This window comes from Nerophis ophidion, unplaced genomic scaffold, assembly GCF_033978795.1.
Source record: "Nerophis ophidion isolate RoL-2023_Sa unplaced genomic scaffold, RoL_Noph_v1.0 HiC_scaffold_279, whole genome shotgun sequence".
In the NCBI taxonomy this organism is placed as follows: Eukaryota; Metazoa; Chordata; class Actinopteri; order Syngnathiformes; family Syngnathidae; genus Nerophis; species Nerophis ophidion.
This window is the reverse complement of record NW_026907201.1, coordinates 47,501-71,720: the sequence shown is the minus strand read 5'-3', so window position 1 is coordinate 71,720 and position 24,220 is coordinate 47,501. Positions and strand designations below refer to the sequence as shown.

The window sequence follows — 24,220 nt, the reverse complement described above, 5'->3', positions numbered from 1 at the left end:
TGGCGTTCTGCCGGTCGTGGGGCTTCCTGGGGACTCTGTTTGCGAGGGACGTGAGTGCAAGTGGCACCATGTCAGTGTGGTGAGGAGCTCAAACACATTACAGGAGTTGAGGCACAAAAGAACAACCATATTTACATTGTCTTGCGTGGTTGGGCTGAGGGGTCCGTTGTGACACTGCAGGGGAACCGAAGCTCCACCCCCTGTAGAGCTCTCATAAATAAGTCCTCCTCCTACTCCACCGGCTCATTCGCTCTCCAGCTGTCGATGAGGGGACATCCAGCTGTGAAGACAAGTAAGAAGCCGTGTGTTAGAGAACAGCCAACCTGATGAGGTCTGAGGGACCGAAACGCGTCGTTGGACAGCCACAAACATTTGGCCGTGTTTGCCACCACACTGCACACCCAGGAGTTTGGCGTTGTACGCCTTCGGGGTTCTCGGGGGGTTCTGCGACTGGTGTGGGCGTCGCCCGGGCGGGCTGCAGACGGACCGAGCACACCCTTACCCCAACCCTAATCCTAACCCCAAACCTAACCCGCCAGTGCCTCCAGTCCGTCTTTGGGTGGCGTTCTGCCGGTCGTGGGGCTTCCTGGGGACTCTGTTTGCGAGGGACGTGAGTGCAAGTGGCACCATGTCAGTGTGGTGAGGAGCTCAAACACATTACAGGAGTTGAGGCACAAAAGAACAACCATATTTACATTGTCTTGCGTGGTTGGGCTGAGGGGTCCGTTGTGACACTGCAGGGGAACCGAAGCTCCACCCCCTGTAGAGCTCTCATAAATAAGTCCTCCTCCTACTCCACCGGCTCATTCGCTCTCCAGCTGTCGATGAGGGGACATCCAGCTGTGAAGACAAGTAAGAAGCCGTGTGTTAGAGAACAGCCAACCTGATGAGGTCTGAGGGACCGAAACGCGTCGTTGGACAGCCACAAACATTTGGCCGTGTTTGCCACCACACTGCACACCCAGGAGTTTGGCGTTGTACGCCTTCGGGGTTCTCGGGGGGTTCTGCGACTGGTGTGGGCGTCGCCCGGGCGGGCTGCAGACGGACCGAGCACACCCTTACCCCAACCCTAATCCTAACCCCAAACCTAACCCGCCAGTGCCTCCAGTCCGTCTTTGGGTGGCGTTCTGCCGGTCGTGGGGCTTCCTGGGGACTCTGTTTGCGAGGGACGTGAGTGCAAGTGGCACCATGTCAGTGTGGTGAGGAGCTCAAACACATTACAGGAGTTGAGGCACAAAAGAACAACCATATTTACATTGTCTTGCGTGGTTGGGCTGAGGGGTCCGTTGTGACACTGCAGGGGAACCGAAGCTCCACCCCCTGTAGAGCTCTCATAAATAAGTCCTCCTCCTACTCCACCGGCTCATTCGCTCTCCAGCTGTCGATGAGGGGACATCCAGCTGTGAAGACAAGTAAGAAGCCGTGTGTTAGAGAACAGCCAACCTGATGAGGTCTGAGGGACCGAAACGCGTCGTTGGACAGCCACAAACATTTGGCCGTGTTTGCCACCACACTGCACACCCAGGAGTTTGGCGTTGTACGCCTTCGGGGTTCTCGGGGGGTTCTGCGACTGGTGTGGGCGTCGCCCGGGCGGGCTGCAGACGGACCGAGCACACCCTTACCCCAACCCTAATCCTAACCCCAAACCTAACCCGCCAGTGCCTCCAGTCCGTCTTTGGGTGGCGTTCTGCCGGTCGTGGGGCTTCCTGGGGACTCTGTTTGCGAGGGACGTGAGTGCAAGGGGCACCATGTCAGTGTGGTGAGGAGCTCAAACACATTACAGGAGTTGAGGCACAAAAGAACAACCATATTTACATTGTCTTGCGTGGTTGGGCTGAGGGGTCCGTTGTGACACTGCAGGGGAACCGAAGCTCCACCCCCTGTAGAGCTCTCATAAATAAGTCCTCCTCCTACTCCACCGGCTCATTCGCTCTCCAGCTGTCGATGAGGGGACATCCAGCTGTGAAGACAAGAAAGTAGCCGTGTGTCAGAGAACAGCCAACCTGATGAGGTCTGAGGGACCGAAACGCGTCGTTGGACAGCCAAAAACATTTGGCCGTGTTTGCCACCACACTGCACACCCAGGAGTTTGGCGTTGTACGCCTTCGGGGTTCTCGGGGGGTTCTGCGACTGGTGTGGGCGTCGCCCGGGCGGGCTGCAGACGGACCGAGCACACCCTTACCCCAACCCTAATCCTAACCCCAAACCTAACCCGCCAGTGCCTCCAGTCCGTCTTTGGGTGGCGTTCTGCCGGTCGTGGGGCTTCCTGGGGACTCTGTTTGCGAGGGACGTGAGTGCAAGGGGCACCATGTCAGTGTGGTGAGGAGCTCAAACACATTACAGGAGTTGAGGCACAAAAGAACAACCATATTTACATTGTCTTGCGTGGTTGGGCTGAGGGGTCCGTTGTGACACTGCAGGGGAACCGAAGCTCCACCCCCTGTAGAGCTCTCATAAATAAGTCCTCCTCCTACTCCACCGGCTCATTCGCTCTCCAGCTGTCGATGAGGGGACATCCAGCTGTGAAGACAAGAAAGTAGCCGTGTGTCAGAGAACAGCCAACCTGATGAGGTCTGAGGGACCGAAACGCGTCGTTGGACAGCCAAAAACATTTGGCCGTGTTTGCCACCACACTGCACACCCAGGAGTTTGGCGTTGTACGCCTTCGGGGTTCTCGGGGGGTTCTGCGACTGGTGTGGGCGTCGCCCGGGCGGGCTGCAGACGGACCGAGCACACCCTTACCCCAACCCTAATCCTAACCCCAAACCTAACCCGCCAGTGCCTCCAGTCCGTCTTTGGGTGGCGTTCTGCCGGTCGTGGGGCTTCCTGGGGACTCTGTTTGCGAGGGACGTGAGTGCAAGGGGCACCATGTCAGTGTGGTGAGGAGCTCAAACACATTACAGGAGTTGAGGCACAAAAGAACAACCATATTTACATTGTCTTGCGTGGTTGGGCTGAGGGGTCCGTTGTGACACTGCAGGGGAACCGAAGCTCCACCCCCTGTAGAGCTCTCATAAATAAGTCCTCCTCCTACTCCACCGGCTCATTCGCTCTCCAGCTGTCGATGAGGGGACATCCAGCTGTGAAGACAAGAAAGTAGCCGTGTGTCAGAGAACAGCCAACCTGATGAGGTCTGAGGGACCGAAACGCGTCGTTGGACAGCCAAAAACATTTGGCCGTGTTTGCCACCACACTGCACACCCAGGAGTTTGGCGTTGTACGCCTTCGGGGTTCTCGGGGGGTTCTGCGACTGGTGTGGGCGTCGCCCGGGCGGGCTGCAGACGGACCGAGCACACCCTTACCCCAACCCTAATCCTAACCCCAAACCTAACCCGCCAGTGCCTCCAGTCCGTCTTTGGGTGGCGTTCTGCCGGTCGTGGGGCTTCCTGGGGACTCTGTTTGCGAGGGACGTGAGTGCAAGGGGCACCATGTCAGTGTGGTGAGGAGCTCAAACACATTACAGGAGTTGAGGCACAAAAGAACAACCATATTTACATTGTCTTGCGTGGTTGGGCTGAGGGGTCCGTTGTGACACTGCAGGGGAACCGAAGCTCCACCCCCTGTAGAGCTCTCATAAATAAGTCCTCCTCCTACTCCACCGGCTCATTCGCTCTCCAGCTGTCGATGAGGGGACATCCAGCTGTGAAGACAAGAAAGTAGCCGTGTGTCAGAGAACAGCCAACCTGATGAGGTCTGAGGGACCGAAACGCGTCGTTGGACAGCCAAAAACATTTGGCCGTGTTTGCCACCACACTGCACACCCAGGAGTTTGGCGTTGTACGCCTTCGGGGTTCTCGGGGGGTTCTGCGACTGGTGTGGGCGTCGCCCGGGCGGGCTGCAGACGGACCGAGCACACCCTTACCCCAACCCTAATCCTAACCCCAAACCTAACCCGCCAGTGCCTCCAGTCCGTCTTTGGGTGGCGTTCTGCCGGTCGTGGGGCTTCCTGGGGACTCTGTTTGCGAGGGACGTGAGTGCAAGGGGCACCATGTCAGTGTGGTGAGGAGCTCAAACACATTACAGGAGTTGAGGCACAAAAGAACAACCATATTTACATTGTCTTGCGTGGTTGGGCTGAGGGGTCCGTTGTGACACTGCAGGGGAACCGAAGCTCCACCCCCTGTAGAGCTCTCATAAATAAGTCCTCCTCCTACTCCACCGGCTCATTCGCTCTCCAGCTGTCGATGAGGGGACATCCAGCTGTGAAGACAAGAAAGTAGCCGTGTGTCAGAGAACAGCCAACCTGATGAGGTCTGAGGGACCGAAACGCGTCGTTGGACAGCCAAAAACATTTGGCCGTGTTTGCCACCACACTGCACACCCAGGAGTTTGGCGTTGTACGCCTTCGGGGTTCTCGGGGGGTTCTGCGACTGGTGTGGGCGTCGCCCGGGCGGGCTGCAGACGGACCGAGCACACCCTTACCCCAACCCTAATCCTAACCCCAAACCTAACCCGCCAGTGCCTCCAGTCCGTCTTTGGGTGGCGTTCTGCCGGTCGTGGGGCTTCCTGGGGACTCTGTTTGCGAGGGACGTGAGTGCAAGGGGCACCATGTCAGTGTGGTGAGGAGCTCAAACACATTACAGGAGTTGAGGCACAAAAGAACAACCATATTTACATTGTCTTGCGTGGTTGGGCTGAGGGGTCCGTTGTGACACTGCAGGGGAACCGAAGCTCCACCCCCTGTAGAGCTCTCATAAATAAGTCCTCCTCCTACTCCACCGGCTCATTCGCTCTCCAGCTGTCGATGAGGGGACATCCAGCTGTGAAGACAAGAAAGTAGCCGTGTGTCAGAGAACAGCCAACCTGATGAGGTCTGAGGGACCGAAACGCGTCGTTGGACAGCCAAAAACATTTGGCCGTGTTTGCCACCACACTGCACACCCAGGAGTTTGGCGTTGTACGCCTTCGGGGTTCTCGGGGGGTTCTGCGACTGGTGTGGGCGTCGCCCGGGCGGGCTGCAGACGGACCGAGCACACCCTTACCCCAACCCTAATCCTAACCCCAAACCTAACCCGCCAGTGCCTCCAGTCCGTCTTTGGGTGGCGTTCTGCCGGTCGTGGGGCTTCCTGGGGACTCTGTTTGCGAGGGACGTGAGTGCAAGGGGCACCATGTCAGTGTGGTGAGGAGCTCAAACACATTACAGGAGTTGAGGCACAAAAGAACAACCATATTTACATTGTCTTGCGTGGTTGGGCTGAGGGGTCCGTTGTGACACTGCAGGGGAACCGAAGCTCCACCCCCTGTAGAGCTCTCATAAATAAGTCCTCCTCCTACTCCACCGGCTCATTCGCTCTCCAGCTGTCGATGAGGGGACATCCAGCTGTGAAGACAAGAAAGTAGCCGTGTGTCAGAGAACAGCCAACCTGATGAGGTCTGAGGGACCGAAACGCGTCGTTGGACAGCCAAAAACATTTGGCCGTGTTTGCCACCACACTGCACACCCAGGAGTTTGGCGTTGTACGCCTTCGGGGTTCTCGGGGGGTTCTGCGACTGGTGTGGGCGTCGCCCGGGCGGGCTGCAGACGGACCGAGCACACCCTTACCCCAACCCTAATCCTAACCCCAAACCTAACCCGCCAGTGCCTCCAGTCCGTCTTTGGGTGGCGTTCTGCCGGTCGTGGGGCTTCCTGGGGACTCTGTTTGCGAGGGACGTGAGTGCAAGGGGCACCATGTCAGTGTGGTGAGGAGCTCAAACACATTACAGGAGTTGAGGCACAAAAGAACAACCATATTTACATTGTCTTGCGTGGTTGGGCTGAGGGGTCCGTTGTGACACTGCAGGGGAACCGAAGCTCCACCCCCTGTAGAGCTCTCATAAATAAGTCCTCCTCCTACTCCACCGGCTCATTCGCTCTCCAGCTGTCGATGAGGGGACATCCAGCTGTGAAGACAAGAAAGTAGCCGTGTGTCAGAGAACAGCCAACCTGATGAGGTCTGAGGGACCGAAACGCGTCGTTGGACAGCCAAAAACATTTGGCCGTGTTTGCCACCACACTGCACACCCAGGAGTTTGGCGTTGTACGCCTTCGGGGTTCTCGGGGGGTTCTGCGACTGGTGTGGGCGTCGCCCGGGCGGGCTGCAGACGGACCGAGCACACCCTTACCCCAACCCTAATCCTAACCCCAAACCTAACCCGCCAGTGCCTCCAGTCCGTCTTTGGGTGGCGTTCTGCCGGTCGTGGGGCTTCCTGGGGACTCTGTTTGCGAGGGACGTGAGTGCAAGGGGCACCATGTCAGTGTGGTGAGGAGCTCAAACACATTACAGGAGTTGAGGCACAAAAGAACAACCATATTTACATTGTCTTGCGTGGTTGGGCTGAGGGGTCCGTTGTGACACTGCAGGGGAACCGAAGCTCCACCCCCTGTAGAGCTCTCATAAATAAGTCCTCCTCCTACTCCACCGGCTCATTCGCTCTCCAGCTGTCGATGAGGGGACATCCAGCTGTGAAGACAAGAAAGTAGCCGTGTGTCAGAGAACAGCCAACCTGATGAGGTCTGAGGGACCGAAACGCGTCGTTGGACAGCCAAAAACATTTGGCCGTGTTTGCCACCACACTGCACACCCAGGAGTTTGGCGTTGTACGCCTTCGGGGTTCTCGGGGGGTTCTGCGACTGGTGTGGGCGTCGCCCGGGCGGGCTGCAGACGGACCGAGCACACCCTTACCCCAACCCTAATCCTAACCCCAAACCTAACCCGCCAGTGCCTCCAGTCCGTCTTTGGGTGGCGTTCTGCCGGTCGTGGGGCTTCCTGGGGACTCTGTTTGCGAGGGACGTGAGTGCAAGGGGCACCATGTCAGTGTGGTGAGGAGCTCAAACACATTACAGGAGTTGAGGCACAAAAGAACAACCATATTTACATTGTCTTGCGTGGTTGGGCTGAGGGGTCCGTTGTGACACTGCAGGGGAACCGAAGCTCCACCCCCTGTAGAGCTCTCATAAATAAGTCCTCCTCCTACTCCACCGGCTCATTCGCTCTCCAGCTGTCGATGAGGGGACATCCAGCTGTGAAGACAAGAAAGTAGCCGTGTGTCAGAGAACAGCCAACCTGATGAGGTCTGAGGGACCGAAACGCGTCGTTGGACAGCCAAAAACATTTGGCCGTGTTTGCCACCACACTGCACACCCAGGAGTTTGGCGTTGTACGCCTTCGGGGTTCTCGGGGGGTTCTGCGACTGGTGTGGGCGTCGCCCGGGCGGGCTGCAGACGGACCGAGCACACCCTTACCCCAACCCTAATCCTAACCCCAAACCTAACCCGCCAGTGCCTCCAGTCCGTCTTTGGGTGGCGTTCTGCCGGTCGTGGGGCTTCCTGGGGACTCTGTTTGCGAGGGACGTGAGTGCAAGGGGCACCATGTCAGTGTGGTGAGGAGCTCAAACACATTACAGGAGTTGAGGCACAAAAGAACAACCATATTTACATTGTCTTGCGTGGTTGGGCTGAGGGGTCCGTTGTGACACTGCAGGGGAACCGAAGCTCCACCCCCTGTAGAGCTCTCATAAATAAGTCCTCCTCCTACTCCACCGGCTCATTCGCTCTCCAGCTGTCGATGAGGGGACATCCAGCTGTGAAGACAAGAAAGTAGCCGTGTGTCAGAGAACAGCCAACCTGATGAGGTCTGAGGGACCGAAACGCGTCGTTGGACAGCCAAAAACATTTGGCCGTGTTTGCCACCACACTGCACACCCAGGAGTTTGGCGTTGTACGCCTTCGGGGTTCTCGGGGGGTTCTGCGACTGGTGTGGGCGTCGCCCGGGCGGGCTGCAGACGGACCGAGCACACCCTTACCCCAACCCTAATCCTAACCCCAAACCTAACCCTAACCCTAACCCTAACCCTAACCCTAACCCTAACCCTAACCCTAACCCTAACCCTAACCCTAACCCTAACCCTAACCCTAACCCTAACCCTAACCCTAACCGTTGAGCAGAAAAACAATCTCCAGACGCTGAATACATTTATCAGGGACCATTATGCTCACATCCCGGCCCTCGACAGCCGGGAGTTTGATACCTGTGCAGACCTGATCCACTGGACTCAGGACACAGCCGTGCGAATGTTAAAGCACTGGCTAGCACATTTAAACTAGGCATCCCCATAATCCCGAAAAGTCGGGGGGGTAGTAAGAACGTAATAAATCTGGCCCTTAGTTTTACGCCAACCCCCCCACAGGTTTCCCTGCTCAACAAGGGCCTCAACTTCATCCCTTCGTGCAATCTTGGTAGCGACTGGCATCATCAACTTCAGTATGATCTCCAGAGCTACCATAGACGTGTCAAATTGGCGGTGTATTATGAGAAACAGGAGTCTCTCAAACCCACACCATTCACAGCCCGCTCGACCTGGGAGCCCTCACCCGGACTTCTGCCTCCGGAGTTCCAGGAGATGGTCCGGTCTGATGGTCTCACACTGTCGGGTTCGGGCTGCGCACCTGCGGTCGCCGCCAATCTGACACACGAAGAGGTTGAGGCCCTTTATAGTCTGAAAAGAAACAAACACATTGTGATCAAGCCTGCCGACAAAGGCAGTGCTGTTGTCATTTTTGACAGGTCACAATACATATGGGAGGGCTCTCGGCAGTTGAGTGACACTAATTATTATAAACCGCTGCCTGAACCTATTTACCCCGAAACTATCCCCATGGTAGAAAAGATTATTCATAATCTACTACTCAAAAAGTTTATCAATTCGAAACAAGAAAAGTACCTCCTTGGTGAGCCGGATCCCCGCCCCCGCAGATTTTACATGCTCCCTAAGATACACAAGGAGCCAGAGCGATGGAGCAGGCCCCATGAGATACCGCCGGGCCGCCCCATTGTATCTGACTGCGGGAGCGAGACGTATAGAACGGCAGAGTACATCGACCATTATTTAACGCCACTCTCCCTTCTACACGGCAGCTACATCAAGGACACTTACGATTTCATTGATAAGATTAAAAATGTGCACATTCCCCCAGATGCCATCTTATTTACGATTGATATTGACAGCCTGTATACTAACATTGATATCGAGGAGGGTATCCGGGCTGTCAAAAATGTCTTCCACAGGTATCGTGACGTCAGCAGGCCTGAGAAGGAGCTCTTGGAGCTCCTTGATATTAATTTGAGGCGAAACGATTTTGAGTTCGATGGTCGTTTCTACCTCCAAATTAAGGGCACTGCTATGGGCAAGAAATTTGCACCTGCGTATGCCAACATTTTTATGGCAGAGTGGGAGACATCTGCTTTGGCCTCTTGCCCAAAACGTCCCGAACATTATTTTCGGTACCTGGATGACATCTGGGGCGTTTGGACTCACTCTAGTGAGGAGTTTAGCGTGTTTTTAAACACGCTCAACACGCACAATAAAAACATTACCATTAAGTCGACTACGAGTAACACATCCGTCGACTTTTTGGATACCACGACATTCAAGGGTCCGAATTTTGCCAAAACGCAACTTTTGGACATAAAAGTGTTCTTCAAGGAGACGGACACCCATGCGCTCCTCTACAAAAGCAGCTTCCACCCCAAGCACACCTTTGCGGGGCTGGTGAAATCGCAGTTACTTAGGTTTCATAGGATTTGTACTAGGCAGGAGGACTTCTTGGCGGCCTCGAGGGCCCTCTTCACTGCTCTGAAGGGGAGGGGCTACTCCAGGTCCTTCCTCAGAAGACAGATGAGGGTCTTCCTGGACCCGAGGGCACCTCCTCCTGGTACGGACATGATTCCTCTTATCACCACCTACTCTCCTGCGGCTGTCAGAGTCGCGAGAAAAGTCAAAACAAATTTTTGCACCTTCTCGGAGAGTAGTGGGAAGCTGCTGGAGCACTATGTGGTGCCGGCCTACCGGAAGAACCCCAACTTGAATGATATGTTGGTCAGGGCCAGGGTCAGTTCATTGGGGGACCCGCCCTCCACCCGGAGGGACGCCCTAGTCCGCTACGCGCCATGGTTTGTGAACCCCCAGAACCGCAAGGTTTTCCAGCCGTTGTGTCGTGGCGGACTACACACCAAAAATTGTGTGTATGTTATTAGATGTCAACGATGTGGCGTAATGTACGTAGGCGAGACGGGCAATACCTTGACTAGGAGATTCGCCCAACATAAGTACAACATCGTTAGACACAAAAATACCAACACTCACCTGGTCCGGCACTTTGTCCGACACGGATGGCCCGCCGTCCGGGCAACTGTCCTCCAGATGAATCCAAGATGGAGTCTCGCCCAACGCCGTAGGGCGGAACTTATCTGGATCACCAACCTGGGCACCAGATTTCCGGGGGGCCTCAACGAGATGTGAGTGAGAGTCATTAGGACTGTTGATGGACTGAGCACATTCCCTCTTTTTACTTCCCCTCTTTATTTTCTTTATATATCCCCCCACCCCCCCTCCTTCTCCTAACCCTACCCATTTCCTTTTATGGTTATCTAACCATAACCCTATTCCTAACCCTAACCATAACCCCAACCCCAACCCTAACCCGCCTGCGCCTCCAGTCCTTACCTGGCTCTCGCTCTCTCTCTCTCTCACGAGACCCCCTCGACCTACCACGGAATACAACACATAGTTCATTAACCCTACTCACCACAAGAAAGGGTACACATTCATATGTATATATATATATCCATATATGTACATACGTATGTCTATATGTGCGTGTATAGATTGGTATATATACATACGTGGCTATATACACACAGTTGAACATATGTGTGTGTGTCTTTACACAGCTATGCCCATGTATACATTCATAATATACCACATAACCAATTACTCACCGTATGATGGTGGGATATACACAAACACATATATATTTATTATATTATATACACATATATCCATAATAATAAAAATTGTCCGCTATACTTACCTTGCAGGATGTGACGATATCTACAAACACACATACATATATAAATATACACACCTATAATCATCACAATATAAACAATTTATTATACTTACCTGGAATCATGATGGTGTTATATTATTATATTACTATATATTCATATCCATATACACCTACATACATCCCTAATATTCATAACACACAACACACAAAGTATACTCACCTTAGGATGGGATGACACAATACATACATACCAATATACCTCCATAGCATGATACAAAGGGGAGGTAACAGTGGACATTCCCTCCTTCCTCTCTGTCCAGCACCGAAGCCCTAGGACATGGGACAAGGTGTCAAAGAGAGACAGAGAAAAAAGAAAGTCTCTATTATTCATCATTGATTGTACAGGTCTTCATACTGATGATGTCTTCCATATATGGTGGTGTGTACTATATTGTGTTGTTATATATATATTATATATACATATATATATGCTATATTATATTATATATTATATAATATCATTGTAATATTATATATGTTATCAATATATATTATTATTGTATTATATCATATGGCATCATTTGCAGCATACAGTGTATTATGATGTATGTGACTCCATGTTGTTGTTATCTCATATCCTACTGGAATAGCAATTCATACTGTATTATATTATATCATATTAGATGGTATCATATTACCTACATATTCCCTAGAACGATGTTCATATTATATCATATTATTATTATCAATTGCATATCATAAGCAGATACACTTGTGCAATAGCATTTGGGACTTTAAGATGAACACTGTGTTTTAATTGTTTTGCACCTTTATTTTGGCAAAAAACTGTTTTCTTAAGGGCCAATTTTGTGCAGTACAGTGACCCCACCCTCTCATTTTAATAATGTCTGCTATTGGTACAAATTCTGCGATACTATTATGCTTGATATCATTCAATCAATACTTTTTGTGCACTATCTGCCAACTTTCCCACGAGTTCGGCCTGAAGAAGGTTTACAACCGAAACGTTGCCGCCAAACTCGTAAATATACTGCTTTTTTCTACTATTTCTATTTTTCCATTACATCGTTCGATTTATAGTATCATTATCATTGTTTGTTTATTTACTTGTTGAGTCCAGCTGGCTTGGTCTCGACGCGAGAAGTCTTACGACAACTCGCCGTTTGTTTTTGTAAATAAACTATTTATTACTGTTTGAATACATTGATATTGCTATTCCGATTCATTTCGCGAACACAACAGCGTGAAATATTGCATACTTTTTGCAAAAAAAGACATTATTTACCTTCACGCTCGAGCCTAGACCGGAAGTACTCCCTTTTGACCTCGGTCTAAGCCCCGCCCACAAATACCCGGATCTTCCAGCTTTTTTCAATTTTCACGGTCAATTTTCATCAAAAACATTTTTTACAAAAGCGAATTTACTTTTTATTCGCTTACCTCTGCCACCGCGTTGCAATCCAGCGACAATATTCCTGCATCTGCTCGAAAATGGCCGAATATGATGACGGGGGGTGGATCCCAGTCCGATCGATGCGGAAGCGCCGCCAACAACGCCGAGCGGCGTCTGCAGAACGACGCAGAAGGGAGGATTTCCATCGTTTTGATCGTGAGGATTATCCGGAGGAATACTTCCAACAACGGCGCCACAGATCATCCGAAAGAGAGGCAGCGCGAGGACATCGGGCTGATCGCTCTCAGAGACCTCTTCCTCGCTCCCGGACACGCCCCTTTTGGAATGATGGACAGCTGCAACGGGAGGAATACCCGGATGAACATTTCCAACGGCCAATCAGCAGATCCTATGCTGAGGTGGCGCGAGGACACCGGGATGCTCACGCCCAGAGACCCGGTCCTCGCTCTCAGACACGCCCCTTTTGGGATGATGGACAGCTGCAGCCGCGTCACAGGGCCCCTCGCAGGTATTTCCAAAACAACACACGCGCTGTGCAACATAACAGAAACAATAAACAGCAGAGATATTATCCCCAGACCCAATTTTATTCCCAAAACTCACCTCAAAGACGTCCCCGCAATCCTCCACGTCCCAAAAAGACACGCAATCAGCGTCAGGATGTGCCCAGGAGGAATGTACCTGGCAATAATTATGTAACAGACATTGAAGGCAATTTAAAAGCCAAATGTTGTTACAACATTATAAAAATCACACACCATCTGAACAATGTCACCAAAGACACACACCCACATTCCATAAATCAAATGGAACAGACTCTTGCCACCATGATCAGACCTGCGGTGACAAACCCTGACGTGGAGTGTCTCATTAGGGGTAATGCCCAAAATTGGGCATGTACCACCATTATCATTTTAAGGGACCATTATAAAAAAACATTACAAACTGAATTGGACAAATTAACCAATTTTATTGATGAGGACTGGAAGCCCGCCTTTCAGCTGGCTTCTATGTGGACCAAAAAACATTTGGGACGCAGACTAATGGGGGACACTCTCCGTGAAGCCGAGGCCCGGATTACGTCAGCCTTTGAGGTCCTCCTCGTCAACACGGAGGTGGTACCTCCCACTCGTCCCTCGCCGCCCCGGCCTGCCACCCGGACTTCGGTGGCCACTTCCACAGACCCTGTCGTCCCTGACAGGACTCCTGCTGCGGCACGGACCACAAGTCCTCCAGCACAAACCGTCACCCGTGTGTCGGTCGCCACCAACACCGACCACGCTGGCCCGGACTGGTCCCCGGCAGCAGACCGACCAGCGAGCCCTCCGACACGGATAGCCCCGATCTTCTTGCCCCGCCGACCGCCCGTCCCTGCAGCCCCGGAACCACCAAGTCAGCAGAGGGGGACACCACACCGCTCCCCGTGCAGCGCACCGGTTGACGACACCATCTGTGAGGATCCTCCTACCCTGGCTCCTCTTCCACGCCGCAGGACCCCTCTCCTGAGATCACCTGGGAGACAGGACCCCATCATCGTGGTACACAGAGAGGACAAGAAGACACGAGACACCCCGGTGCAGACCGAGGATGATGAAGACTCACCCAGGAGGCCTTCACTCCCCGAGGACCCACTCTTCGACGTGCTGGAGGAGGAGCAGAACGCCTTGGACCCTGGTGCGGTGATGTCCCCATGGAACATCTCCACATCCACCCACGGGTCCCAACTCGACCGGGACACAGAAGAGGACCTGACACCACGCACAGGACATTCATCACCGGAACCCACACTTCTCGGGACCCTCATGGCGGGTTTTGAGCACCTACCTCGACTGGAACAAGACCACGGGGGAATGTTTGTCACCCCCCTTTCCAATCCTCCGTGCTCCCCTCCAGACTGGGTCCCTACCTTCGGGAGCACGACACGCAGGGAACCCACTGTCTCAGGTACACCACCACACCTGTTGAACACAGATAATGTTGTTTTGGAGGAGGTTGTTGTCTGTCCCACTCCCCGCCAGCCCACTAGACATCCTAACACGAGCAGGAAGATGACGGATTGGAAGTTGTCGGCCACCGAGAAAATCCTGGTGATCGGCGACTCCAATCTTAGTCACATTCCTTCCTTCTGCGTGCCCAATGTACAGGTGGACAGTTACCCGGGGGCCAATTTCCGCCACGCGGAGGCCATTCTGGGTAAGACAAGTTCCAAGGTCCAGGTAGACGTGTTGGTACTAGCCTTCGGTATCAATAACCGGGAGCAGAAGGTCAAGGAGACTACAATTAAGCAGCTCCAGGGGGCACTCAGGGCAGCCAGGAACACATTCCCACATGCCCGAGTGCTGATCCCCCTGATAAATTATTCAGCTTCTCTGCCCGTTGAGCAGAAAAACAATCTCCAGACGCTGAATACATTTATCAGGGACCATTATGCTCACATCCCGGCCCTCGACAGCCGGGAGTTTGATACCTGTGCAGACCTGATCCACTGGACTCAGGACACAGCCGTGCGAATGTTAAAGCACTGGCTAGCACATTTAAACTAGGCATCCCCATAATCCCGAAAAGTCGGGGGGGTAGTAAGAACGTAATAAATCTGGCCCTTAGTTTTACGCCAACCCCCCCACAGGTTTCCCTGCTCAACAAGGGCCTCAACTTCATCCCTTCGTGCAATCTTGGTAGCGACTGGCATCATCAACTTCAGTATGATCTCCAGAGCTACCATAGACGTGTCAAATTGGCGGTGTATTATGAGAAACAGGAGTCTCTCAAACCCACACCATTCACAGCCCGCTCGACCTGGGAGCCCTCACCCGGACTTCTGCCTCCGGAGTTCCAGGAGATGGTCCGGTCTGATGGTCTCACACTGTCGGGTTCGGGCTGCGCACCTGCGGTCGCCGCCAATCTGACACACGAAGAGGTTGAGGCCCTTTATAGTCTGAAAAGAAACAAACACATTGTGATCAAGCCTGCCGACAAAGGCAGTGCTGTTGTCATTTTTGACAGGTCACAATACATATGGGAGGGCTCTCGGCAGTTGAGTGACACTAATTATTATAAACCGCTGCCTGAACCTATTTACCCCGAAACTATCCCCATGGTAGAAAAGATTATTCATAATCTACTACTCAAAAAGTTTATCAATTCGAAACAAGAAAAGTACCTCCTTGGTGAGCCGGATCCCCGCCCCCGCAGATTTTACATGCTCCCTAAGATACACAAGGAGCCAGAGCGATGGAGCAGGCCCCATGAGATACCGCCGGGCCGCCCCATTGTATCTGACTGCGGGAGCGAGACGTATAGAACGGCAGAGTACATCGACCATTATTTAACGCCACTCTCCCTTCTACACGGCAGCTACATCAAGGACACTTACGATTTCATTGATAAGATTAAAAATGTGCACATTCCCCCAGATGCCATCTTATTTACGATTGATATTGACAGCCTGTATACTAACATTGATATCGAGGAGGGTATCCGGGCTGTCAAAAATGTCTTCCACAGGTATCGTGACGTCAGCAGGCCTGAGAAGGAGCTCTTGGAGCTCCTTGATATTAATTTGAGGCGAAACGATTTTGAGTTCGATGGTCGTTTCTACCTCCAAATTAAGGGCACTGCTATGGGCAAGAAATTTGCACCTGCGTATGCCAACATTTTTATGGCAGAGTGGGAGACATCTGCTTTGGCCTCTTGCCCAAAACGTCCCGAACATTATTTTCGGTACCTGGATGACATCTGGGGCGTTTGGACTCACTCTAGTGAGGAGTTTAGCGTGTTTTTAAACACGCTCAACACGCACAATAAAAACATTACCATTAAGTCGACTACGAGTAACACATCCGTCGACTTTTTGGATACCACGACATTCAAGGGTCCGAATTTTGCCAAAACGCAACTTTTGGACATAAAAGTGTTCTTCAAGGAGACGGACACCCATGCGCTCCTCTACAAAAGCAGCTTCCACCCCAAGCACACCTTTGCGGGGCTGGTGAAATCGCAGTTACTTAGGTTTCATAGGATTTGTACTAGGCAGGAGGACTTCTTGGCGGCCTCGAGGGCCCTCTTCACTGCTCTGAAGGGGAGGGGCTACTCCAGGTCCTTCCTCAGAAGACAGATGAGGGTCTTCCTGGACCCGAGGGCACCTCCTCCTGGTACGGACATGATTCCTCTTATCACCACCTACTCTCCTGCGGCTGTCAGAGTCGCGAGAAAAGTCAAAACAAATTTTTGCACCTTCTCGGAGAGTAGTGGGAAGCTGCTGGAGCACTATGTGGTGCCGGCCTACCGGAAGAACCCCAACTTGAATGATATGTTGGTCAGGGCCAGGGTCAGTTCATTGGGGGACCCGCCCTCCACCCGGAGGGACGCCCTAGTCCGCTACGCGCCATGGTTTGTGAACCCCCAGAACCGCAAGGTTTTCCAGCCGTTGTGTCGTGGCGGACTACACACCAAAAATTGTGTGTATGTTATTAGATGTCAACGATGTGGCGTAATGTACGTAGGCGAGACGGGCAATACCTTGACTAGGAGATTCGCCCAACATAAGTACAACATCGTTAGACACAAAAATACCAACACTCACCTGGTCCGGCACTTTGTCCGACACGGATGGCCCGCCGTCCGGGCAACTGTCCTCCAGATGAATCCAAGATGGAGTCTCGCCCAACGCCGTAGGGCGGAACTTATCTGGATCACCAACCTGGGCACCAGATTTCCGGGGGGCCTCAACGAGATGTGAGTGAGAGTCATTAGGACTGTTGATGGACTGAGCACATTCCCTCTTTTTACTTCCCCTCTTTATTTTCTTTATATATCCCCCCACCCCCCCTCCTTCTCCTAACCCTACCCATTTCCTTTTATGGTTATCTAACCATAACCCTATTCCTAACCCTAACCATAACCCCAACCCCAACCCTAACCCGCCTGCGCCTCCAGTCCTTACCTGGCTCTCGCTCTCTCTCTCTCTCACGAGACCCCCTCGACCTACCACGGAATACAACACATAGTTCATTAACCCTACTCACCACAAGAAAGGGTACACATTCATATGTATATATATATATCCATATATGTACATACGTATGTCTATATGTGCGTGTATAGATTGGTATATATACATACGTGGCTATATACACACAGTTGAACATATGTGTGTGTGTCTTTACACAGCTATGCCCATGTATACATTCATAATATACCACATAACCAATTACTCACCGTATGATGGTGGGATATACACAAACACATATATATTTATTATATTATATACACATATATCCATAATAATAAAAATTGTCCGCTATACTTACCTTGCAGGATGTGACGATATCTACAAACACACATACATATATAAATATACACACCTATAATCATCACAATATAAACAATTTATTATACTTACCTGGAATCATGATGGTGTTATATTATTATATTACTATATATTCATATCCATATACACCTACATACATCCCTAATATTCATAACACACAACACACAAAGTATACTCACCTTAGGATGGGATGACACAATACATACATACCAATATACCTCCATAGCATGATACAAAGGGGAGGTAACAGTGGACATTCCCTCCTTCCTCTCTGTCCAGCACCGAAGCCCTAGGACATGGGACAAGGTGTCAAAGAGAGACAGAGAAAAAAGAAAGTCTCTATTATTCATCATTGATTGTACAGGTCTTCATACTGATGATGTCTTCCATATATGGTGGTGTGTACTATATTGTGTTGTTATATATATATTATATATACATATATATATGCTATATTATATTATATATTATATAATATCATTGTAATATTATATATGTTATCAATATATATTATTATTGTATTATATCATATGGCATCATTTGCAGCATACAGTGTATTATGATGTATGTGACTCCATGTTGTTGTTATCTCATATCCTACTGGAATAGCAATTCATACTGTATTATATTATATCATATTAGATGGTATCATATTACCTACATATTCCCTAGAACGATGTTCATATTATATCATATTATTATTATCAATTGCATATCATAAGCAGATACACTTGTGCAATAGCATTTGGGACTTTAAGATGAACACTGTGTTTTAATTGTTTTGCACCTTTATTTTGGCAAAAAACTGTTTTCTTAAGGGCCAATTTTGTGCAGTACAGTGACCCCACCCTCTCATTTTAATAATGTCTGCTATTGGTACAAATTCTGCGATACTATTATGCTTGATATCATTCAATCAATACTTTTTGTGCACTATCTGCCAACTTTCCCACGAGTTCGGCCTGAAGAAGGTTTACAACCGAAACGTTGCCGCCAAACTCGTAAATATACTGCTTTTTTCTACTATTTCTATTTTTCCATTACATCGTTCGATTTATAGTATCATTATCATTGTTTGTTTATTTACTTGTTGAGTCCAGCTGGCTTGGTCTCGACGCGAGAAGTCTTACGACAACTCGCCGTTTGTTTTTGTAAATAAACTATTTATTACTGTTTGAATACATTGATATTGCTATTCCGATTCATTTCGCGAACACAACAGCGTGAAATATTGCATACTTTTTGCAAAAAAAGACATTATTTACCTTCACGCTCGAGCCTAGACCGGAAGTACTCCCTTTTGACCTCGGTCTAAGCCCCGCCCACAAATACCCGGATCTTCCAGCTTTTTTCAATTTTCACGGTCAATTTTCATCAAAAACATTTTTTACAAAAGCGAATTTACTTTTTATTCGCTTACCTCTGCCACCGCGTTGCAATCCAGCGACAATATTCCTGCATCTGCTCGAAAATGGCCGAATATGATGACGGGGGGTGGATCCCAGTCCGATCGATGCGGAAGCGCCGCCAACAACGCCGAGCGGCGTCTGCAGAACGACGCAGAAGGGAGGATTTCCATCGTTTTGATCGTGAGGATTATCCGGAGGAATACTTCCAACAACGGCGCCACAGATCATCCGAAAGAGAGGCAGCGCGAGGACATCGGGCTGATCGCTCTCAGAGACCTCTTCCTCGCTCCCGGACACGCCCCTTTTGGAATGATGGACAGCTGCAACGGGAGGAATACCCGGATGAACATTTCCAACGGCCAATCAGCAGATCCTATGCTGAGGTGGCGCGAGGACACCGGGATGCTCACGCCCAGAGACCCGGTCCTCGCTCTCAGACACGCCCCTTTTGGGATGATGGACAGCTGCAGCCGCGTCACAGGGCCCCTCGCAGGTATTTCCAAAACAACACACGCGCTGTGCAACATAACAGAAACAATAAACAGCAGAGATATTATCCCCAGACCCAATTTTATTCCCAAAACTCACCTCAAAGACGTCCCCGCAATCCTCCACGTCCCAAAAAGACACGCAATCAGCGTCAGGATGTGCCCAGGAGGAATGTACCTGGCAATAATTATGTAACAGACATTGAAGGCAATTTAAAAGCCAAATGTTGTTACAACATTATAAAAATCACACACCATCTGAACAATGTCACCAAAGACACACACCCACATTCCATAAATCAAATGGAACAGACTCTTGCCACCATGATCAGACCTGCGGTGACAAACCCTGACGTGGAGTGTCTCATTAGGGGTAATGCCCAAAATTGGGCATGTACCACCATTATCATTTTAAGGGACCATTATAAAAAAACATTACAAACTGAATTGGACAAATTAACCAATTTTATTGATGAGGACTGGAAGCCCGCCTTTCAGCTGGCTTCTATGTGGACCAAAAAACATTTGGGACGCAGACTAATGGGGGACACTCTCCGTGAAGCCGAGGCCCGGATTACGTCAGCCTTTGAGGTCCTCCTCGTCAACACGGAGGTGGTACCTCCCACTCGTCCCTCGCCGCCCCGGCCTGCCACCCGGACTTCGGTGGCCACTTCCACAGACCCTGTCGTCCCTGACAGGACTCCTGCTGCGGCACGGACCACAAGTCCTCCAGCACAAACCGTCACCCGTGTGTCGGTCGCCACCAACACCGACCACGCTGGCCCGGACTGGTCCCCGGCAGCAGACCGACCAGCGAGCCCTCCGACACGGATAGCCCCGATCTTCTTGCCCCGCCGACCGCCCGTCCCTGCAGCCCCGGAACCACCAAGTCAGCAGAGGGGGACACCACACCGCTCCCCGTGCAGCGCACCGGTTGACGACACCATCTGTGAGGATCCTCCTACCCTGGCTCCTCTTCCACGCCGCAGGACCCCTCTCCTGAGATCACCTGGGAGACAGGACCCCATCATCGTGGTACACAGAGAGGACAAGAAGACACGAGACACCCCGGTGCAGACCGAGGATGATGAAGACTCACCCAGGAGGCCTTCACTCCCCGAGGACCCACTCTTCGACGTGCTGGAGGAGGAGCAGAACGCCTTGGACCCTGGTGCGGTGATGTCCCCATGGAACATCTCCACATCCACCCACGGGTCCCAACTCGACCGGGACACAGAAGAGGACCTGACACCACGCACAGGACATTCATCACCGGAACCCACACTTCTCGGGACCCTCATGGCGGGTTTTGAGCACCTACCTCGACTGGAACAAGACCACGGGGGAATGTTTGTCACCCCCCTTTCCAATCCTCCGTGCTCCCCTCCAGACTGGGTCCCTACCTTCGGGAGCACGACACGCAGGGAACCCACTGTCTCAGGTACACCACCACACCTGTTGAACACAGATAATGTTGTTTTGGAGGAGGTTGTTGTCTGTCCCACTCCCCGCCAGCCCACTAGACATCCTAACACGAGCAGGAAGATGACGGATTGGAAGTTGTCGGCCACCGAGAAAATCCTGGTGATCGGCGACTCCAATCTTAGTCACATTCCTTCCTTCTGCGTGCCCAATGTACAGGTGGACAGTTACCCGGGGGCCAATTTCCGCCACGCGGAGGCCATTCTGGGTAAGACAAGTTCCAAGGTCCAGGTAGACGTGTTGGTACTAGCCTTCGGTATCAATAACCGGGAGCAGAAGGTCAAGGAGACTACAATTAAGCAGCTCCAGGGGGCACTCAGGGCAGCCAGGAACACATTCCCACATGCCCGAGTGCTGATCCCCCTGATAAATTATTCAGCTTCTCTGCCCGTTGAGCAGAAAAACAATCTCCAGACGCTGAATACATTTATCAGGGACCATTATGCTCACATCCCGGCCCTCGACAGCCGGGAGTTTGATACCTGTGCAGACCTGATCCACTGGACTCAGGACACAGCCGTGCGAATGTTAAAGCACTGGCTAGCACATTTAAACTAGGCATCCCCATAATCCCGAAAAGTCGGGGGGGTAGTAAGAACGTAATAAATCTGGCCCTTAGTTTTACGCCAACCCCCCCACAGGTTTCCCTGCTCAACAAGGGCCTCAACTTCATCCCTTCGTGCAATCTTGGTAGCGACTGGCATCATCAACTTCAGTATGATCTCCAGAGCTACCATAGACGTGTCAAATTGGCGGTGTATTATGAGAAACAGGAGTCTCTCAAACCCACACCATTCACAGCCCGCTCGACCTGGGAGCCCTCACCCGGACTTCTGCCTCCGGAGTTCCAGGAGATGGTCCGGTCTGATGGTCTCACACTGTCGGGTTCGGGCTGCGCACCTGCGGTCGCCGCCAATCTGACACACGAAGAGGTTGAGGCCCTTTATAGTCTGAAAAGAAACAAACACATTGTGATCAAGCCTGCCGACAAAGGCAGTGCTGTTGTCATTTTTGACAGGTCACAATACATATGGGAGGGCTCTCGGCAGTTGAGTGACACTAATTATTATAAACCGCTGCCTGAACCTATTTACCCCGAAACTATCCCCATGGTAGAAAAGATTATTCATAATCTACTACTCAAAAAGTTTATCAATTCGAAACAAGAAAAGTACCTCCTTGGTGAGCCGGATCCCCGCCCCCGCAGATTTTACATGCTCCCTAAGATACACAAGGAGCCAGAGCGATGGAGCAGGCCCCATGAGATACCGCCGGGCCGCCCCATTGTATCTGACTGCGGGAGCGAGACGTATAGAACGGCAGAGTACATCGACCATTATTTAACGCCACTCTCCCTTCTACACGGCAGCTACATCAAGGACACTTACGATTTCATTGATAAGATTAAAAATGTGCACATTCCCCCAGATGCCATCTTATTTACGATTGATATTGACAGCCTGTATACTAACATTGATATCGAGGAGGGTATCCGGGCTGTCAAAAATGTCTTCCACAGGTATCGTGACGTCAGCAGGCCTGAGAAGGAGCTCTTGGAGCTCCTTGATATTAATTTGAGGCGAAACGATTTTGAGTTCGATGGTCGTTTCTACCTCCAAATTAAGGGCACTGCTATGGGCAAGAAATTTGCACCTGCGTATGCCAACATTTTTATGGCAGAGTGGGAGACATCCGCTTTGGCCTCTTGCCCAAAACGTCCCGAACATTATTTTCGGTACCTGGATGACATCTGGGGCGTTTGGACTCACTCTAGTGAGGAGTTTAGCGTGTTTTTAAACACGCTCAACACGCACAATAAAAACATTACCATTAAGTCGACTACGAGTAACACATCCGTCGACTTTTTGGATACCACGACATTCAAGGGTCCGAATTTTGCCAAAACGCAACTTTTGGACATAAAAGTGTTCTTCAAGGAGACGGACACCCATGCGCTCCTCTACAAAAGCAGCTTCCACCCCAAGCACACCTTTGCGGGGCTGGTGAAATCGCAGTTACTTAGGTTTCATAGGATTTGTACTAGGCAGGAGGACTTCTTGGCGGCCTCGAGGGCCCTCTTCACTGCTCTGAAGGGGAGGGGCTACTCCAGGTCCTTCCTCAGAAGACAGATGAGGGTCTTCCTGGACCCGAGGGCACCTCCTCCTGGTACGGACATGATTCCTCTTATCACCACCTACTCTCCTGCGGCTGTCAGAGTCGCGAGAAAAGTCAAAACAAATTTTTGCACCTTCTCGGAGAGTAGTGGGAAGCTGCTGGAGCACTATGTGGTGCCGGCCTACCGGAAGAACCCCAACTTGAATGATATGTTGGTCAGGGCCAGGGTCAGTTCATTGGGGGACCCGCCCTCCACCCGGAGGGACGCCCTAGTCCGCTACGCGCCATGGTTTGTGAACCCCCAGAACCGCAAGGTTTTCCAGCCGTTGTGTCGTGGCGGACTACACACCAAAAATTGTGTGTATGTTATTAGATGTCAACGATGTGGCGTAATGTACGTAGGCGAGACGGGCAATACCTTGACTAGGAGATTCGCCCAACATAAGTACAACATCGTTAGACACAAAAATACCAACACTCACCTGGTCCGGCACTTTGTCCGACACGGATGGCCCGCCGTCCGGGCAACTGTCCTCCAGATGAATCCAAGATGGAGTCTCGCCCAACGCCGTAGGGCGGAACTTATCTGGATCACCAACCTGGGCACCAGATTTCCGGGGGGCCTCAACGAGATGTGAGTGAGAGTCATTAGGACTGTTGATGGACTGAGCACATTCCCTCTTTTTACTTCCCCTCTTTATTTTCTTTATATATCCCCCCACCCCCCCTCCTTCTCCTAACCCTACCCATTTCCTTTTATGGTTATCTAACCATAACCCTATTCCTAACCCTAACCATAACCCCAACCCCAACCCTAACCCTAACCCTAACCCTAACCCTAACCCTAACCCTAACCCTAACCCTAACCCTAACCCTAACCCTAACCCTAACCCTAACCCTAACCCTAACCCTAACCCTAACCCTAACCCTAACTCCGGCCCGCCCCTTGGCGCGTGTGGCACGGCGGGCTCCGTGGCCGACGGCGAGGGTCCTCCCCCGCCGGCGGCGCGTCCCGACGGGCCATGCGTCGGGGATGATACGCAGAAGTCTCAGGGCCTCGTGGCGGGGAGGGACGCTCGGGCGGTGCGTGGTGGGGGGGGTTTCGGCCCCCTTCCCCGTCCCGATCCTCGGGCC

At 51.4% G+C, this 24,220-nt stretch overlaps 2 protein-coding genes and 1 long non-coding RNA gene across 9 annotated transcripts; all 3 read right to left on the bottom strand.

Moving 5' to 3' along the window:
- Nucleotides 1-8,248: 8,248 nt before the first annotated feature.
- On the bottom strand, nt 8,249-13,072 carry LOC133547930 (uncharacterized). Of its 5 annotated transcripts, none has more exons than XM_061893395.1 (5): nt 12,290-12,634; nt 10,850-11,158; nt 10,483-10,523; nt 10,123-10,263; nt 8,249-8,475 (listed from the first exon to the last, which is right to left on the bottom strand). In XM_061893395.1, exons 2-5 carry the CDS (start codon nt 10,911-10,913, stop codon nt 8,347-8,349), a joined length of 375 nt encoding a protein of 124 aa, XP_061749379.1. In that variant the 5' UTR covers nt 10,914-11,158; nt 12,290-12,634; the 3' UTR covers nt 8,249-8,346. The 5 variants fall into 5 exon arrangements, with proteins under 5 accessions (XP_061749379.1, XP_061749380.1, XP_061749381.1 ...); XM_061893396.1 differs by lacking the exon at nt 12,290-12,634 and adding an exon at nt 12,135-12,197; XM_061893394.1 differs by lacking the exons at nt 8,249-8,475; nt 10,123-10,263; nt 10,483-10,523 and adding exons at nt 12,689-12,794; nt 12,867-12,944; nt 13,022-13,072 and having other exon boundaries at nt 10,629-11,158; nt 12,290-12,598.
- Nucleotides 13,073-13,213: 141 nt separating this feature from the next.
- On the bottom strand, nt 13,214-19,326 carry LOC133547931 (uncharacterized). 3 transcript variants are annotated; one of them, XM_061893398.1, is made up of 8 exons: nt 19,013-19,326; nt 17,573-17,881; nt 17,206-17,246; nt 16,846-16,986; nt 15,074-15,198; nt 14,088-14,221; nt 13,866-14,011; nt 13,214-13,775 (listed from the first exon to the last, which is right to left on the bottom strand). In XM_061893398.1, the coding sequence occupies exons 2-8, from the start codon at nt 17,634-17,636 to the stop codon at nt 13,728-13,730; spliced, it is 699 nt and encodes a 232-aa protein (XP_061749382.1). In that variant the 5' UTR covers nt 17,637-17,881; nt 19,013-19,326; the 3' UTR covers nt 13,214-13,727. The 3 variants fall into 3 exon arrangements, with proteins under 3 accessions (XP_061749382.1, XP_061749384.1, XP_061749385.1); XM_061893400.1 differs by lacking the exon at nt 19,013-19,326 and adding an exon at nt 18,858-18,880; XM_061893401.1 differs by having other exon boundaries at nt 17,206-17,881; nt 19,013-19,325.
- On the bottom strand, nt 16,126-16,839 carry LOC133547932 (uncharacterized). The gene is made up of 2 exons (XR_009805679.1): nt 16,549-16,839; nt 16,126-16,456 (listed from the first exon to the last, which is right to left on the bottom strand). It is a non-coding gene; the product is annotated as an uncharacterized LOC133547932 (long non-coding RNA).
- Nucleotides 19,327-24,220: the final 4,894 nt, after the last annotated feature.